At 40.4% G+C, this 18,422-nt stretch overlaps 1 protein-coding gene across 3 annotated transcripts in view; it reads right to left on the bottom strand.

Moving 5' to 3' along the window:
- LOC127577103 (metalloreductase STEAP3-like) overlaps window positions 1-18,422 on the bottom strand; it is a 40,406-nt gene that overhangs the window by 9,488 nt on the left and 12,496 nt on the right. For all 3 annotated transcript variants that reach the window (XM_052027995.1, XM_052028011.1, XM_052028003.1), the window contains exons 2-3: window positions 4,639-5,115; window positions 2,225-2,752 (exon numbers count right to left, since the gene is read on the bottom strand). In XM_052027995.1, the coding sequence (XP_051883955.1) occupies window positions 2,225-2,752; window positions 4,639-5,112 (1,002 nt within the window). In that variant the 5' untranslated portion in view covers window positions 5,113-5,115. The remainder of the gene's footprint in view (window positions 1-2,224; window positions 2,753-4,638; window positions 5,116-18,422) is intronic.

Genomic DNA, 18,422 nt, shown 5'->3' with positions numbered 1-18,422 from the left:
CCTCCAAAGCCTTGATATCCTTCCTACAATGGAGCGACCAGAACTGAATGAAATATTCCAGCTGCGGCCTAACTAAAGTTTTATAAAGCTGCAGCATAACTTCCTGACTCTTGAGCCTAAAGCCTTGACTAATGAAGGCAAGCATGCCATATGCCTTCTTTTCTGCCCTATCAACCTGTGTAGACACTTTCAGGGAACTATGAACTTGGCCCCCAAGATCCTTCTGCTCATCAACACTGTTAAGGGTCTTGCCATTAACAGTGTATTGTCTATTTACTTTTGATCTTCCAAGGTGCAACACTTCACATTTGGCCGGGTTGAATTCATTTCTCTGCCATTTCTCCGCCCATATCTGCAACTAATCTATATCCTGCTGTATCCTTTGCCAGTCTTCTATGCTATTTACAACACCACCAATCTTCGTATTATCTGCAAACTTACTAACCCATCCATGTACATTTTCATCCAGGTCATTTATATCCATCACAAGCAGCAGAGGTCCCAGTACAGATCCCTGAGGAACACCACTAGTCACAGACCTCCTGCTGGAAAAACTCCCATTGACCACCACCCTCTGTCTTCTACGGCAAGCCAGTTCTGAATCCAAAATTGCCAATTCACCGTGGATCCATGCATCTTAATCTTCTGGGTGAGCCTCCCATGAAGGACCTTGTCAAATGCCTTTCTAAAATCCATGTAGAAAACATCCACAGCTCTACCTTCATCAATCACCCTTGTTACCTTGTCAAAACTCAATCAAGTTAGTAAGGCACAACTTGCCCTGCACAAAGCCATGCTGACTGTCCTTAATCAGGCTATGGTTTTCCAAATGCTCATAAATCCTATCCCTAAGAATCCTCTCCATTAACTTCCCTACCACTGATGTGAGACTCGCCAGTCTTTTGTTACCAGGATTATTCCTGTTTCTCTTCTTGAATAATAGAACAACATTACTCTTATTAGATTTTAACTTTTTTAAAGGATTAAAATTCTCACTGAAGTGGAGAACTTAAACTTATTTCTTTGGACCATAGGAGATGGAAGCTATGACGGGATGGAATATCTGTTTGAATCTGGTCTCTTCGTCACCATAATCTTTATACAGTTTCTTTGGCAGTATTATCTTAGCAGTCAGATGGGCACTGAGAACTGTATTTTTGATGCCCGATTATTAAAACCCCAAAGTCTAGATAGAATGTTATACAAAGGGATGTGTTTCAGGGACAGAAATCAAAATAACATTCTCAATATTGATTACATTATAGTAGGGATATTGAAATACTTCATCATATGAATTTCCTATGGGAAACACTCACAAATGAATTATTAAAACCTAAAATTTAATTTCCAGTATATCATACTAAGTCCCATAGAGTACAAATTTCTGTTCCTTCCTATAAGCCCCCAGTAAGTTTTGAGTTAAATGTAAAATTTAATATTTTGTTCAAAACCATAGGTACAAGATAATTATAAGGGCCAGGTGATTTTTCAAGCCATGGTTTAAAAACTGAATAAAATGTTTCATAAATAACAAAGGCTATCAGGATTTACAGATTTGTAAGAATCTTTAGATTACATGCAGTAGTCTACAATTGATCAAGCAGATTAAAGATTGTTTGTGATGTTAATTTCTTGTCAATAGTTGCTGTTTTTTTTGTTTGCAATGACCAGAATTTACTTTTAAAATGCTACACATTCAAGTTCCAGTGATTATAGCCAATTCTTCCTCAGTTAAATGGCTGCCATTCATTTAATGTATTCTGACACAGCTCAGAAAAGCTACAGAACACATTGTCACTATATTAAGTATTACAATCTAAAGTTAATTAGAAAGACGGGTTAATAATTTTTACTAATTGTACTCTGTTCCTACTAATTTAGTCAGTTAAAATTTTTCTGATAATTTGAATTGCACTTAAAGTGGTAATTTGCCATCTTAATGATATTGCTTAATTGGAATTTCTAGATAATTTGATAAATCAAAAAATTTCTTTCTATCCCCACCCCCACCATCCCCACTTCAAGAGGTGATTTTACTTTGGGATTCTCTTCAAAAACACCAAATTTTATTTACAAGAGCGAAGATCCAGCTTGACACTTGTAAAATGCTCAAAAAATTGTTCTCCAACAAAACCTGCCACTTGGTGGTGTGCTTGCTGCATCATCTTTGAAATTAGCTAATAACATACCAGTCCTATGATGTTTTAAATTACAATTCTCTTACCCAAGCAGAAGCTTCGTTCAGCAGCTGGTAACGGGTAGACCTACGCATAGGGAGACACAGGCTGTAGACAGCATGCAAGGCAGCACAGAGAAAACTCAACAAGCCAAGTTGCTTCCTTTGCTGAAGCCACTGATCTAACCAGTGTGGAAAACGTTTGTACTTTGTACCATTACGCAGTTGAAAGATGGCTGCAAGAACTCCAGGCAGGTAAACAAGGGACAGCATCACAAATGAAACACATGGTAGGGCGGCATTAACAACATCAATTGGGATTTTATAAAATGTATTCTGCCCTTTCATTACATATGGGTGAACAACTTTTCTAATAAAAGTATAAAGATAGAAAAGTACAAATAAGACTACAGCCAGGATAACAGGTATTTTCCATGAAGGAAAAAGACGTAATGGGAGGTTCTCGATTTCTCTTGCAGATGATAACAGGCCCACATCCACAGGAATGAATCCCATATTTCGTGCTATTTCAATCACCATACATCTAGCTTCTTGGCTGTCACTGCAGATCATCACCTGTGGAGAAGAAGATATTCTTGTAAATCAAGAACATGGAGACATGTTTCCAGAAAGTTTAAGGCTAAATATTGAAGTTATTCGCACTATCAATTTTTTTAATGCTGTAACTAGGAATTAGTTTGCAGAAGTCAATAGGAAATACAAATTACTCCACTCTAACAATTTTGTTTATATGTACAAGACTGCCCAGAACCCAATACAGGAAGTCCCCGACTTACGAACGCCCGACTTACAAATGCCCGTACTTACGAACCGACCTTCGTGGTGGTTCATAAGCGGGCCCGACCCCTGATCCTACCACGGCGGCGGTACATCTTCTTTGGCCCAACCCCGGGCCAAGTGTGTATGTGCGGCTGGGGCCGTGTGCGGCTGTGATTCCTGGCCCAAGTGCGCATGCGCGGCTGCGATCCCCGGCCCATGTACGCATACGCGGCCGTGATCCCCGGCCCAAGTGCGCATGCACGGACACTGTTTCGATTTACATACAAAATCGGGTTACAAACAGTCTCAAAAACAGAACTCGTTCGTAACCCGGGGACTTCCTGTATTATATCAGCCAATCCTATTACACTTCATCTGACTCTGAAGTGTTACAAGTTATTTTTAGTACAAAGTGGAAACTCTTTTACACCAAAGTTAGTTTCAAGATAAACTCATTCTAAATGAAATGTAAAAATGGTAGATTTCTTCTGAGAGATGTGCTGAAGTCATATCTCAAATAACGATGAGTCAGAGTACAGGAAGGAGATAGCCTAGTGACATGCTGTCATGACAACAACATTTTCCTCAATGTCAGCAAAACAAAAGAGCTGGTCATTGACTTCAGGAAAAGGGGTGGTGCACATGCTCCTGTTTACATCAACGGTGCTGAGGTTGAGAGGGTTGAGAGCTTCAAGCTCCTCGGAGTGAACATCACCTACAGCCTGTCCTGGTCTAATCACGTTGATGCCAAGGCCAAGAAAGCTCACCAGTACCTCTACTTTCTCAGAAGGCTAAAGAAATTTGACACGTCCCCTTTGACCCTCACCAATTTTTATTGATGCACCAAAGAAAGCATCCTATCTGGATGCATCATGGCTTGGTATGGCAACTGCTCTGCCCAGGTCCACAAGAAACTGCAGAGAGTTGTGAACACAGCTCAGCACATCACGGAAACCAACCTCCCCTCCATGAACACTGCCTTGGTGATACAAGCAACATAATCAAGGACCCCACCCGCGCCAGACATTCTCTCTCCTCCTCCTTCCCATTAGGCAGAAGATACAAAAGCCTGAAAGCATGTCGTCGTCGTCTTGGCTACCCCTCGAGGTCGAGGATGATGGTCTTCATTCCGTTGATCTATTTATGGGCTCTCAAGTGGCTTATGAGTCCAATTGGTACCACCAGGCTCAAGGACAGCTTCTATCTCACTGTTATAAGACTATTGAACAGTACCCTAGTACCATAAGATGGACCCTTGACCTCACAATTTACCTTGTTATGACCTTGCACCTTATTGTCTACTTGCACTGCACTTACCCTGTAACTGTAACACTTCAGTCTGCACTCTGTTATTGGTTTACCCTGTCTACGACCTCAATGCACTGTTGTAATGAATTGATCTGTATGAACGGTATGCAAGACAAGTTTTTCACTGTACCTCAGTATATATGACAATAATAAACCAATTTTAAGTCCTGATCATGATCTGCACATTTTTTTAAATCATAATTCAACTCTTTGATGAACAGAGACTAGAACTGGCCTGAAATAGACTGTTTTATAAAGAGGTACTTTCTACCCAGAGTCCAATAGCAGTTTGTGATCCCATGTCCATCAAAGATCATACTGAATTAATAAAAAGAAATAATTAAATTCCATCACTTTATTTTACCGATACATACCTGTTTATTTCCATCTCTAGCACCAGATTGTAAAGCCCAGGCTGAGATGACATTAAACCCTTTTACAACTGTAGATTCTGGGAACAGAGAAGCAAGACGTTCTGCATTTGATTCTTCACGCTCATTTACTTCTAAGTTGTTGCTGACATCCACCACAATCTTTCTTGTCAGACCATCTCTTAGTTCGCTCAATGTACTGTAATGTTCACTGTGCACTGCTACAAAGATAATGTTGACCTTGTCTATGGCTTCACGTTGACTGGTAACTTCAACTGTACTGGGAAATAAACTTCCATTGCGTTTGGGATATCGACTTCCAACGATCACGCCATAACCAGAACATACCAGACGTGCTGCCAATGAGCGGGCAAAATCTCCAGTCCCCAAAATTCCAACCGTAATTTTCTGGAGGTTGTAATGACGGATTTCACTCTCAATCCCCAAGAGTGGCTTCACCATCTCTTTTTTAGCCATTCTCTGCAGCAGGAAAAGAAAAGGCAAGATATGATTTTCTGTGGATAATTTGCTATGCAGTAAATAAACATATTGGGGTGGCTGTGTGAAGGAGAGAACACCAGCTTTCTTCACTGATGTTAAATACTTGAGAGTCCTGGCTTCTGAATGCACCGGAACATACAGAGGTGGGAACAACTGGTGGTCAATACTCTTGCACTATTAAATTCTAAAGATGAATTGCCACCCAACCTTTATTGGTCTAAATCACACTGGTTATAGCTGGCAATTCTAAGGAGTGTCTAGTGTGTAGGTGAATGGTAAATTCTGGGGGTGGCGGGGGGGAAGGGGGGTTGGGAGATAAGGCAAAAGTGAGGAGAAATAGGATTAATGTAGGATTAGTGTAAATGGGTGCGTGATGGTTGATGTGGACTCAGTGGGTTGAAGGGCCTGTTTCCATGCTGTATGATTCTAGGAGAGCCACCAGTGTTTAGCTGCTCTAACACGAGTCAGCTCCCAAATTACCTGGATCCACTGAAAATATGGGATCTGCCTAGTGACTGAGAGGTGCTGGAACATGTTACCCCACTCTGTCGCTGGACTTAATGTGGAATCTAGCAGCACAGCTGAGTATGCTGGGCTTTCCCAGCATGGTGCTGGGATTCATCACTCTGATCCTCTGCCAATCAAACCTAGTGTAGGATCAGAGTCCAAACTGGAAACTGGGAGGGTACTTTATTTTTTATATTATTTTGTTTTAATATTTATCAGAATCAGGTTTATTATCACTGACATATGTCATGAAATTTGTTGTTTTGTGGCAGCAGTACAGTACAATACATACAAATTTATACATAATATTTATAATAATTTTAACAATTTCAAGCATTTTAATTAAGTTCATTTTTCAACAAGTAAGTATTTTTCATTTTTAAAAAATCATTTACATCCACTTTAGTTGTTTTTAAATGTCTCCGTACATCAGACCTGGCTTTGAAGGGTGCCAAAGCCATCTTTGCTTCCTTTCAAAGGTGCACAGGGAAATCCAGAGATGGGCCTCAGTGGAACCTCACCAAGGACGAGTCACTACCGAGGCTGCCCTGTGCCTTACTGGACACCTTCAGGTTGTGGGTCAGTCAGCTTAAACAACCATCTACATCCAGCCCAGTTAAGTGTGATGGGCTGGGGACTGTGGATTGTGAGCTGGATTCAGCCGATTTGCTTCAACAGTTTAAAATGCACATATGTACTACCTACATTAAAGCCATATACCAAAGATACTGGATATCTGAAATAAGAGTAAAAAAATGATGGAAATGATTAACAGATCATGTAGGATCCATTGAGAAAAACAAATTTAATTTTGCAGACATGGGCCTAGTCACACCATGCAAACCCTCCTGATCCAGATGTAGAGTCCCAACCTTACCAATCCGTGGTCAACAACCTTGAGACAGGATATCCTGAGGCCCTCTTCATCATTGCAGGGGACTTCAATCAGGCCAACCTCAAGAGTGTGTTACCAAAATACTATCAGCACATCTGCTCCACCGGGGCGCCAACACCCTTGACCACTTCTATACAACCATCATAGATGCACTTTGAGCCACCCCTTGTCCTCACTTTGGGAAATCAGACCACCAGGCTGTGCTCCTCCTCCCTGCATACAAATAGAAACTGAAATGGGAGGATCCAGTACAGAGAGTCACGCAGTGCTGGTCTGAGGCTTCTACGTGACTGCTTTGAGACAGTGGACTGGTCCATGTTCAAAGACTCAGCTGCCAGCCTTGATGAGTATGCCACCACCATCACAGACTTTATCAGCAAGTGTGTGGCAGACTGTGTACCAAAGAAGACAATCTGGGTGTTCCCAAACAGGAAACCATGGATGAACTGAGAGATCCACACCCTACTGAAGGAGATGACTGCTGTACACAAATCTGGTGATCCTGATCTGTACAAGAAATCAAGGTATGACCTTCAGAAAGCTATCAGGGATGCTAAGAGGCAATACCGACTCAAAATAGAGTCCCTGACCAGCCGTCAGTTATGGCACGGCTTACATGCCATAACAGGCTACAAGACGAAGTCGGGCTGCATAGCTAACAAGAGCGCATCCCTTCCAGATGAACTTAATGCAGTCTATGCGCGCTTTGAACAGAAAGGAAGTAGATTGTCACCATCCACCCTGACAGCCACCAATGAAGCTGAACCTGTGATTACAGTGGAGGATGTAAGATCAGTCTTCTGGAGAGTGAACACGAGGAAAGCACCTGGCCCAGATGGTGTCCCTGGCCGTGTGCTCAGATCTTGTGCTGATCAGCTGGCAGAAGTATTTGTGGACATATTTAACCTCTCCCTGCTTCAATCTCAGGTTCCCACCTGTTTTAAGAAGACCATTATCATCCTGGTACCAAAGAAAAGCAAGGTAACATGCCGCAATGACTACCAACCAGTGGCTCTGATATCCACCATGATGAAGTGCTTTGAGAGGTTGGTCATGGCACGCATCAACTCTAGCCTACCAGACAACCTGGACCCATTACAATTCAGCTATCGGCGAAACAGGTCTACAGCGAATGCCATCTCCCTGGCCCTACACTCAGCTCTGGACCATCTGGACAGTAAAGACACATACAGTAAAGACACATTGTTTATTGACTACAGCTCTGTCTTCAATACAATAATACCAAGCAAGCTTGTCACCAGACTCCGAGACCTAGGACTCAACACCTCCCTCTGTAACTGGATCCTTGTATTTCTAACAAACAGACCGCAATCAGTGGGGATAGGCAGCAATTCCTCTGGCACGATTATTCTCAACACTGGTGCCCCACAAGGCTGCATCCTCAGCCCTCTACTCTACTCCCTATACACTCATGACTGTGTGGCCAGATTCTGCTCAAACTCCATCTACAAGTTTGCAGATGATACCACCGTTGTAGGCCGTATCTCAAACAGCGATGAGTCGGAGTACAGGAAGGAGATAGAGAGCTTAGTGGAATGCTGTCGTGACAACAACTTTGCCCTCAATGTCAACAAGAGAGCTGGTCATTGACTTCAGGAAAGGGGGCGGTGTACATACACCTGTCTACATCAATGGTGCTGAGGTCAGAGGATTGAGAGCTTTAAGTTCCTGGGAGTGAACATCACCAACAGCCTGTCCTGGTCAAATCACGTAGATGCCATGGCCAAGAAAGCTCACCAGCGCCTCTACTTCCTCAGGAGGCTAAAGAAATTTAGTTTGTCCCCTTTGACTCTCACCAACTTTTAAAGATGCACCATAGAAAGCATCCTATCTGGATGTATCACGGCTTGGTATGGCAACTGCTCTGCCCAGGACTGCAAGAAACTGCAAAGAGTTGTGGACACAGCCCAGTGCATTACAGACAGCAGCCTTCCCTCCTTGGACTCTGTCTTTACCTCTCCCTGTCTTGGTGAAGCAGCCAGCATAATCAAAGACCCCACCCACCCAGGACATTCTCTCTTCTCTCATCGGGTAGAAGATACAGGAGTCTGAAGGCACGTACCACCAGACTTCTACCCCACTGTGATAAGACTATTGAACAGTTCCCTTATACAATGAGATGGACTACGGCGTCATGATTTACCTTGTTTGTGACCTTGCACCTTATTGCACTGCACTTTCTCTGTAGCTGTGACACTTTACTCTGTACTGTTATTGTTTTTAGCTGTACTACATCAATGTACTCTGTGCTGACTCAATGTAACTGCACTGTGTAATGAATTGACCTGTATGATCGGTTTGTAAGATAAGCTTTTCACTGTACGTCGGTACAAGTGACAATAATAAACTAATACCAATACCAATGCATCTGATATCAAAGTGCTGAACAGAGGAACTGAAGCCTTGCCCTTGAAAAACTTCTGACAGCTTTGACAACTGATAAGATCCTGAGAGGCAGGATTTATGAACATTTGGAGAGGCATAATATGATTAAGAATAGTCAGCATGGCTTTGTCAAGGGCAGGTCCTGCCTTACGAGCCTGATTGAAATTTTTGAGGGTGTGACTAAACACATTGATGAAGGGAGAGTAGTAGTTGTACTGTATATAGATTTCAGCAAGGCATTTGAAAAGGTACCCCATGAAAGGCTTATTGAGAAAGTAAGGAGGCATGGGATCCAAGGGGACATTGCACTGTGGATCCAGAACTGGCTGGCCCACAGAAGGCAAAGAGTGGTTATTGATGGGTTGTATTCTGCATGGAGGTCGGTGACCAGTGGTGTACCTCAGGGATCTGTTCTGGAACCCTTACTGTTTGTGATTTTTATAAATGACCTGGATGAGGAAGTGGAGGGATGGGTTAGTAAATTTGTGGATAATATGGAGGGCTGTCAGAGGTTACAGTGGGACATAGATAGGATGCAAAGCTGGGCTGAGAAGTGGCAGATGGAGTTCAACCCAGATAAGTGTGAAGTGGACTTGGCAGTGTGGAGGATTAGAGGGATCTTGGGGTCCGAATCCACAGGATGCTCAAAGCAGCTGCACAAGTTGATTCTGTGGTTAAGAAGGCATATGGTGTATTGTCCTTCATCAACCGTGGAATTGAATTTAGGAGCCGAGAGGTAATGCTGCAGCTATATAGGACCCTGGTCAGACCCCACTTGGAATACTGTGCTCAGTTCTGGTCACCTCACTACAAGAAGGATGTGGAAGCCATAGAAAGGGTGCAGAGGAGATTTACAAGGATGCTGCCTGGATTGCGGAGCATGCCTTATGAAAGCAGCTTGAGGGAACTCGGCCTTTTCTCCTTGGAGTGATGGAGGATGAGGGGGGACCTGATAGAGGTATATAAGATGATGAGAGGCATTGATTGCGTAGATAGCCAGAGGCTTTTTCCTAGGGCTGAAATGGTTGCCACAAGAGGACATAGGTTTAAGGTGCTGGGGAGTATGTACAGAGGAGATGTCAGGGGTAAGTTTTTTTACTCAGAGAGTGGTGAGTGCATGGAATGGGCTACCGGCAATGGTGGTGGAGGTGGATATGATAGGGTCTTTTAAGAGACTTTTGGATAGGTACATGGAGCTGAGAAAAATAGAGGGCTATGGGTCTCTAAGGTAGGGACATGTTCAGCACAGCTTTGTGGGCTGAAGGGCCTGAATTGTGCTGTAGGTTTTCTATGTTTCTAAAACCATTCCTCCTGTCTTGCCAGCTGTCCAAAATGTCGTGTTATATCTATTTCTGAAACTATGAAAAATAAAGTGTTAAAATGTAGTTAAAAAATAAACTAACACTTAAAAAGTTTTAATGTAACCGATAAATACAGAAATAAAATATAACTTTACTTTTCTTCCCTTAAATGCTGGGATTTTCAGCCTGATGGATTTTCACTGCTAGGCAATCCTGGGGTGGAGTGTACTCTATCGTGCAGTACCAACTAATGGTAAATTCAGGTCTTCCATGGTTGACCATACATGCATGGAAGTCCTGGAGTTGCTGCTATTTACCAGAAAATGTGGGCAACATTTCAGGTCAATAACATTTTATCAGACAGGAAAGGTGTGTTCTGGCCAGTAGACTTTGCTTGGAGAAGAATGAAAGTGCACCATCACAGTGATAAGGTCATGATATTAAGAGGTAAGAAGTAAACACTGAAGAGGATATTGGAACCAATTTCAGAGAAACCTCAATTTCCAGATCATCTTTTCAGTACAACAGAGCAGCTTTGCATCATTCAGCTCGCCAAGAAATAACTAAGTACTTGTACTACGGTGTGCTAAGGATTAAAAGGTGGGGGGGGGGGGGGGGGGAGGGGGGAACTGCCTGTAGGAGTTGCTTTATATTGTTCCACAAGGCACAACTTCCAAAACTGACATCTTCATAGGAACTCCTGGGGCACTTGGTGATACAAGTATAGAGGTATACTCCTGTATTGGGTCATTACTGAAAAATGTGCACCTTTCCTGCCCATGGTGCACAAACAATCTCGTGGGTGCTCTCTTAACCTTGTGAAGTTTGAACTTTGTTTTTGTTGGATGATTTAAGATAACATATTTGATGCAAGCTCAGCTGTTCAGTACTGGAGAAAGAAAATGGCAAATATTTCATCTTGTTCCTAAAAATATCCTCATAATTGTAGATTAAGAGGCATCTTACTGATATTTGGAACCATACAAAAGTAGACTTGTTGAAAATTAAGAATTAAAATAATGCAAGCTACATTGAAGACTTACTCAAAATATCTCCAAATTATGGAACTGACAAGTTCACTCCTATTGTATATATTTTTGAAAAGTACTTTGAAGAATATTTCCACAGTAATATAAAGCTGAGAACTGGTGTGTTAGGCAAATCCTTAACTTCAAAAGGCTATATTTACCCACAGCTGTAAAGAGGAAATGCCAATGTGTGCCAGATATTCTAGACAATAAATTTCTGAACCTCAGACTCATGTTTGTATTCAAAAGTTCACTCATTTATTTTTTCAGTGTAAATACTCAGGACACTTGGCCAAGGACACTCAGTTAAATGATACCGCAATGGGAGAGACAATACAGGAAAGTGGCAGCTGATTTTTTTTGCAACTGATCCATTATCTTTTGCAAACATTCAGCTACGAGCTTCTGATTTGCAACTGTCAGTTCCTACTGACTGGCTGAAATGCATTGTTATTACTTCTGAGTATGTAGGTAACATGAGCAAGTGTGCATTTATTGCCCAGCCCAGCTGTTGAGATGTCAGTGGGATTTCCAGTTGAATATTTTTTCAGTTCTGGTGACAACTGAGCTTCCACAATGGTATTTAGTAGGAATTTCAGAAGTGATGGTTGTTCTGCAACATTACTGCAATAGTTTTTCTGTGGTGGTTAAAGAAAAATTCACAGGAACAATGTATTCTTAAAGTAATTTAAGCTGCTGCATTACAAATGTGGATAGTCAATATTGTAGCTACTTGCATCACAATAGTGTGAAGCTGTCAAGTATTATTGGGAGCTACACTCACCTATATGAGTAGGAAATATTTCATCATACTCAACTGAATTTTCTAGATGGTAAATAGTAAGTAGGCAAGCCAATCTCAGAGGATCCAGCTATTGTTTTGTTCTTGAAATCATAATACTGATGTGGCCAATACTGTACAATTCTGGTCCATGGTGAGGAATTCACTGATGGTGGTACTGTTTAAGATTAAAGGCAGAGAGCTAGGCTCACTCTGCATGCAAATAATACCTGCAATTTCTACTATGGGCTGGCAAAGGCTGCTTCATTATAAGCAGAGCAGCAAAGTTAGATAGTTATGCTCAGTCAGGCCAACGGTACTGCCCTAAGAAATTCTATCGAAGTTATTCTGGGACTATGATGACTGACTGCTGACCACAATCTATCAGGCTGACTCCAATCAGTGGAGAATTTCTCCTTCAATTCCCACTAACTTCAATTTTTTGTTTAAATCCTTGTGCCATGCTGGGTTAAATGTGCCCTGATGACAAATTCAGCTACTCTTTTGCCTAAACTCCTAGTCAGCCTCCATATCTTTATCAAAATAGTGGAAAGGTCTGAGGCAGAGTTGTTCTGGCAGTGAGAACATTATGAGAGTGTTTGTGTTGCTTGGTGGCATTACTTAACTCCATGCATCTTTATTGGTGGCTGTTAATCTAATGTGACCAATTTTGGTCACATTAGATCTACTCTGCTTTTCTGTAGGCCATTTTACTGGTTCCAGAGAACTAAGCTGTTGCTGAAGGCTATGTGAACTGCACCAAGTAGCTAAGCACCCCTACTGATGGTGCTGACACCTTGGAGGAAGCTGAAGTGAACTTCTAGCAGAAGAAACCTGTAAGCACTTTAGCTTCATCTCATGCACTCCACCCATGAATAGATGGATATTCATGGGCCATCCTCCTTCTAAAACATTGAGATAAACATATTGCTTTTTTCTATTAAGAGTGTCTTTTTTATCCATGTTACAGTTTAAATAGTGGTGTAAATAGTGTAATTTCTGTAAGTTAAGAAAAAACAACCTGTATAATTGTGAAAACAGAAAGTTCACACCATCAGCTTCTCAAATAGTGAAATAGTGAAATCTGTGACAAATTATGAAAACCACCCTTCTTTTGAGTAAACAGTTCAAAAATGGACTGCAGAAGTTCTTTCACAGGGACGCGTGTATATAGTATGGTTTCACAGGCAAAGAAAAGGCTAATTTAACTTGGTATTATATAGGAACAAAGATGAGTCTCTAAACTAATAATCCTCAATTCCCTACTCCATCAAATATCTAACCAATTCTCCTGTATATTCTCCCTACTCCACCCCCTCACCCCCCCCCACCGACTATATGCACCTGCATTAGGGAGTCAGTTCCACACATTCAGTAGACTCTGCAGAAAATAACCAAATGTGTACCATCCCCTTATACTCTACAATCTATTTCATTGAGATTTATGCATAATATTAACCAAGAGGCTTTTCTTCACCAAACTAAGCAATCCCAGATTGCTTGATTTCAGAATTTAAGGATAGTTAATGTTTCAATTACCCAATCACAAACAGTATCCCCAGAGTTTTTTTAAAAATTTAACACTATAATCAAAATTGGACACAATCGATGGACTCATGACCATTAATTATGACTTGTACACTATTTCCCTCTATTTATCATACAACATAGTTACATCTCTTGTTGTTGCTATTTCACTGCTTGATTGTATTCTACTATTCAATAGCATTTCTTACAACAGATCCCTCTGCTGTGTAATGGTCTGTAGCCCCTAAATTGCATAATTTATTGTTAATATTAATATTTTAAACATTTTATTTCATTTTCCTAGTTTAATGCTGTGCAACATGCCACATCCCACCTTTTCAACTTACCAAATACCTTTGTATTTGCTTTACCTTTTACTTATTATTTGAAATCTCACTTCCAGTGTGGTATTTTATTGGACATCCCTGGCTATCTTGGATGATGATAATAATAGCCAACAACCTGGTCCTTTTCCTTCCCCTGAAACAACTGAGATTTTGTACAACAAAATGTCAAGCATCACAGATATTTTCTGGTGTTTGCTCTTAAAATGTAGATTTATTGAAATCAATTTCTTCTTAATTTGCCATAATAGGATTTGCGCTCTCAAGAGCTGAAAGTCTGGTACCATAACCGGCAGGATGCTTTAGCCTTAATGTCATCTGCAAACATAGGCAATTGTGATTACATCCTTAACTCCAAATTGCAATCCCATCCCAGAACAACTCCTGTGTTACTGTGATAGCTACTCTCTACCATGTCTGTTCTACTTACAGTATCCTTTCACTAATTTAGCCAATTTCAAATTTCTGACCTTTCTCCAACACTTAATTAGGCTTTTCATAAACACTCTTTCAGGATGCCTTTTAATACTTTACCCACAATGAATGTTAGGCTTGTTAGCTGGCAATTCTCTGGGGAATCCTGATATCACTGCTTCAACTACTTACTTTCTTTTTAGAAATGCGGGGCTGGCAAAGTTGCAACTGACTTTCACTTTATTTTTTTATATGCAGTCTTGGTGCCTCATACTGGCTCAGGCAGGAAGGTTATTAGAAAACAAAGATCTCTACTGGATCTCCATTTTTGGTCCCATGGCTAATAGAATTGGAAATCTTCAACAAATAGCCATAACAAATTGATTTTAATCTTCTGTGGGTCCTTGAAACAACTGAAAGCTATTTAACAATTAGGTATAAGCAGATTTCAACAGAACACATGCATACAGTAGACAAAGCAAAGCTCATACTTTGTGTGCAACATGTTCACAGTCTATGACATGCATTCTTTTGGTTTACAACCTTTCCGGTTTGACAGAACATATAGAAAATTTCTCTGTTTTTTTAGAAAAAGAAAAAGAAAAAGCACTTAACAATAAAGTTTGTCCTGAAATAAAATATTCTGGTAAAAGAGAAAAAACAATTTAATAATTAACTTTGTTAATTCTCATCTGGTCTGAAAATCCTTAAATACATATAACGTTGCAATGTTAGTTTATTATGGCCATGGTGTTTGTGCATTGTAATATTTAGAAATGTTCACGGTGGCGTCCTGGCCAGTTCTAAATGCGGATTGTTTGTTTCCCGAGGGAGCTATCCCTCATCCTATTATCAACATTACAGAAATGGAATTGAGAAATGAAAATTATGATGTCTCATGCAAAATAGACTTTTACACAAGGTTTTGATACATGGATGGAAAAAATGCATTTCTTTCCCACACAATACTTCTTTAACTGCTGCCAAAGAGAAGTAAACTCGTGTCATATGTTAGAAGAACTTCAATGTTACTTTGTTGACATCTGTTTCACTCCAAGCAGCATGTGTTTCATTTTTGAAAACCATTACAAACAAATGCTTTGAATACACTTGCAGAAAAAATACTGAATGAACAGAAACCAAATGGATTCCCTCCATTTCCTCTTGACTACCTCCAGTAGAAAAGCAGTTGACATCCTTACAAATCATAATTATGTATGCTTCACAGATAGATTTACCCCAAGCTAAATTACATTCTGTCTAATTACTGTAGTATGGCACGGTTTATAATGACTGAGTCTGTTAGTGAGACACAAACACCTAGTTCTAATCAAGAACCCTATACTTGCTATGGCTTCATGTCTGACCTCTAGCTCTTGGGATAAAATGACAATACTAACTTGTACCAATGTGAATGGTCAAGAATTGTGATTGTACAAGATTCTTAATACTTCACTGGATTCACTTGGAGTATGTCTACTTATTTTTAGCAGTGCAAAAGATTGACTTCCAAAGGATTCTGCTAAATCTAAGGGAAAGAAGTTAACTCAAAATTTTACTTTTGCTATAAACACTATATTTATGACATTCATATACTCTAAGAAGTTACCAGTTTTGTGGATGGTAGAAGAGATATTTCAGAGTCATTATTTTGGTTGTGGGCACAGTGCACAGTCCGGAAATTAAGATTGTTTGGTAGTGGCTCTTGGAATTGGGATGGGCTAAAAGTAGAATATTCTGCCTTGATGAATTAGCTTTGGAGAGTACTGGAAAAGCCAAATTTTAGTTTGCAGTTCTTTCTTGGATTGCTTTACTGTTTTGTGGGAAAATAGAAAAGACTTATTTAGAAATTTAAGATCGTGAAATGATGCTGTGATATTAGCAGCTGGACAGATTATGACAGTGCCTTTATGTAGCATTTGCATCACATTCACCTAGCTCTTGTGGTCAGCACCAATTATAGCCCTTGATGCAAAAAAAACTGGCAAAAAAAGACCCAGTGATTTCTGTGGTGCAGATTTCACCTTTCCCTAAAGTTAATTTAATCTAGAGTCAACTTTAGGAATCTCTGGTAATGAAATCAAGTTGCATTAGCAGCCAATCGCATTGAAGAGTTCTCATTAGCAGCAATGCAGAAAGTAATGAAGACACAAGAAATTCTGCAGATGCTGGATGTATCTGGAGCAACACACAAAAAGTGCTGGAGGAACTCAGCAAGTCCCCCCTACCTTCTTACTCCGGCTTCTGCCCTCTTCCTTTCCAGTCCTGATGAAGGGTCTCAGCCTGAAACGTTGACTCTTTATTTCCCTCCATGGATGCTGCCTGACCTGCTGAGTTCCTCCAGCACTTTTTGTGTATTGCTGCAGTTTTACCATTCCTTTTTATAATTTTACAGAAAGTGAAATAAACAAAAATATCAGGAGATACATAGGATTACAAGGGAAACTGAATAATTAAAGTTTTAAAACTTTTGAATATTTATGAAAAACAGAGAAATTTGACATTCCAATTATCAACTTGTATTTACATTGCTCCCCAACATAATAAACATCACAAGGTACTGAGCAGAAATATTATCACACAAAGATTTGATACTTTATTACAATAAAAAGGTTAGATCACCAAAAGCTTGGTCAATGAAAAGGATGACTTGGATCTGTATGTTAATATTCAATCCCCTTTCAGAAAATTCCAGACATTTGAGGCAATGAAATGCTTCAGCACTGTAATTGTTGATGTAATGTAGGATGCACAGAAACCAATTCACAGACAACAAGCTCTCACAAACTGCAATGTAATAGCGAATGGATTATCTGCTTTCTTACTATTATGTGAGGATATACATATTGGCCAGGGCAATTAAACAGCACCCCAGTTCTTCAAGATAGCACATCTACTTAATAAGGGAAGGTGGCTGTTGGTTTAAAATCTAATCCAAACAATGGAGGCCTGACAGTACTCCCTGTGTTACAGGGTTAGCCTAGATTTGTCTTTTTAAGTTGACAATCCCAAATCATCGAACAAATGATAACAAGAGGCAAGTTCTAAGGAGGTGACCCGTAGTATTCGGAACAAGGTCAGTGAACTTGTGGCACAAATCAATACAAATGAGTATGATTTAGTGGCCATTACAGAAACGTGGTTGCAGGGTGGAGATGAGTGGGAATTAAATATCCAAGAGTAATGGGTAATACAAAAGGACAGGCAGGAAGGTAAGGGAGGTGAGGTAGCACTCTTAATTAAGGATAAAATCAGGGTGATAGTGAGAGATGACATAAGAACTAAGGAGCAGAATGTTGAGTCCATCTGGGTAGACATTAGGAATAGCAAAGGGAAAAAAAAATCACTGGTGGAAGTTGTCTATAGGCCACCGAATAATAACATTACAGTGACACAGGCAATAAACCAAGAAATATTTGATGCATGTAAGAAGGAAATGGCAGTTGTCATGGGGGACTTTAACTTCCACACAGATTGGGTAAATCAAGTTGGTCGAGACAGTCTTGAGGAGGACTTCATAGAATGCATCCGTGACAGTTTTCTTGAGCAGCATGTTAGTGAACCTACAAGGGAAAATGCTATCTTTGATCTGGTCCTGCGCAATGAGACAGGTAAAATTAACGATCTTGTAGTTAGGGATCCTCTTGGAAAGAGTGATCATAGTATGACTGAATTTTTCATACAAATGGAGGTTGTAATACTTTGATCTAAAGCCAGTGTTTTATCCTAAACAAGGGAGACTACAACAGGCTGAGGAAGGAGTTGGCCAGCGTAGACCGGGAACACAGGCCATATGGTGGGACAGTTGAGAAACAGTGGAAGACTTTCAAAGAGATTTTCATGGTGCTCAAGAAAAGTATATTCCAGTCAAAAGCAAGGACAGTAAGGGTGGGGAGTGCCAGCCTTGGATAACTAAGGAAATAAAAGAAGGCATCAAGCTAAAAGTTCATGCATACTACATCGCCAAGAGTAGTGGGAAACTGGAAGATTGGGAAAGCTTTAAACAGCAACAAAGAACTACGAAGCAAGCAATAGGGAAAGGGAAGATAGATTATGAAAGTAAACTAGCACAAGATATAAAAA

Source organism: Pristis pectinata, chromosome 1 (assembly GCF_009764475.1).
Source record: "Pristis pectinata isolate sPriPec2 chromosome 1, sPriPec2.1.pri, whole genome shotgun sequence".
Classification (NCBI taxonomy): Eukaryota; Metazoa; Chordata; class Chondrichthyes; order Rhinopristiformes; family Pristidae; genus Pristis; species Pristis pectinata.
The sequence above is the reverse complement of the archived record's forward strand: the minus strand, read 5'-3'. Positions and strand labels throughout refer to the sequence as shown.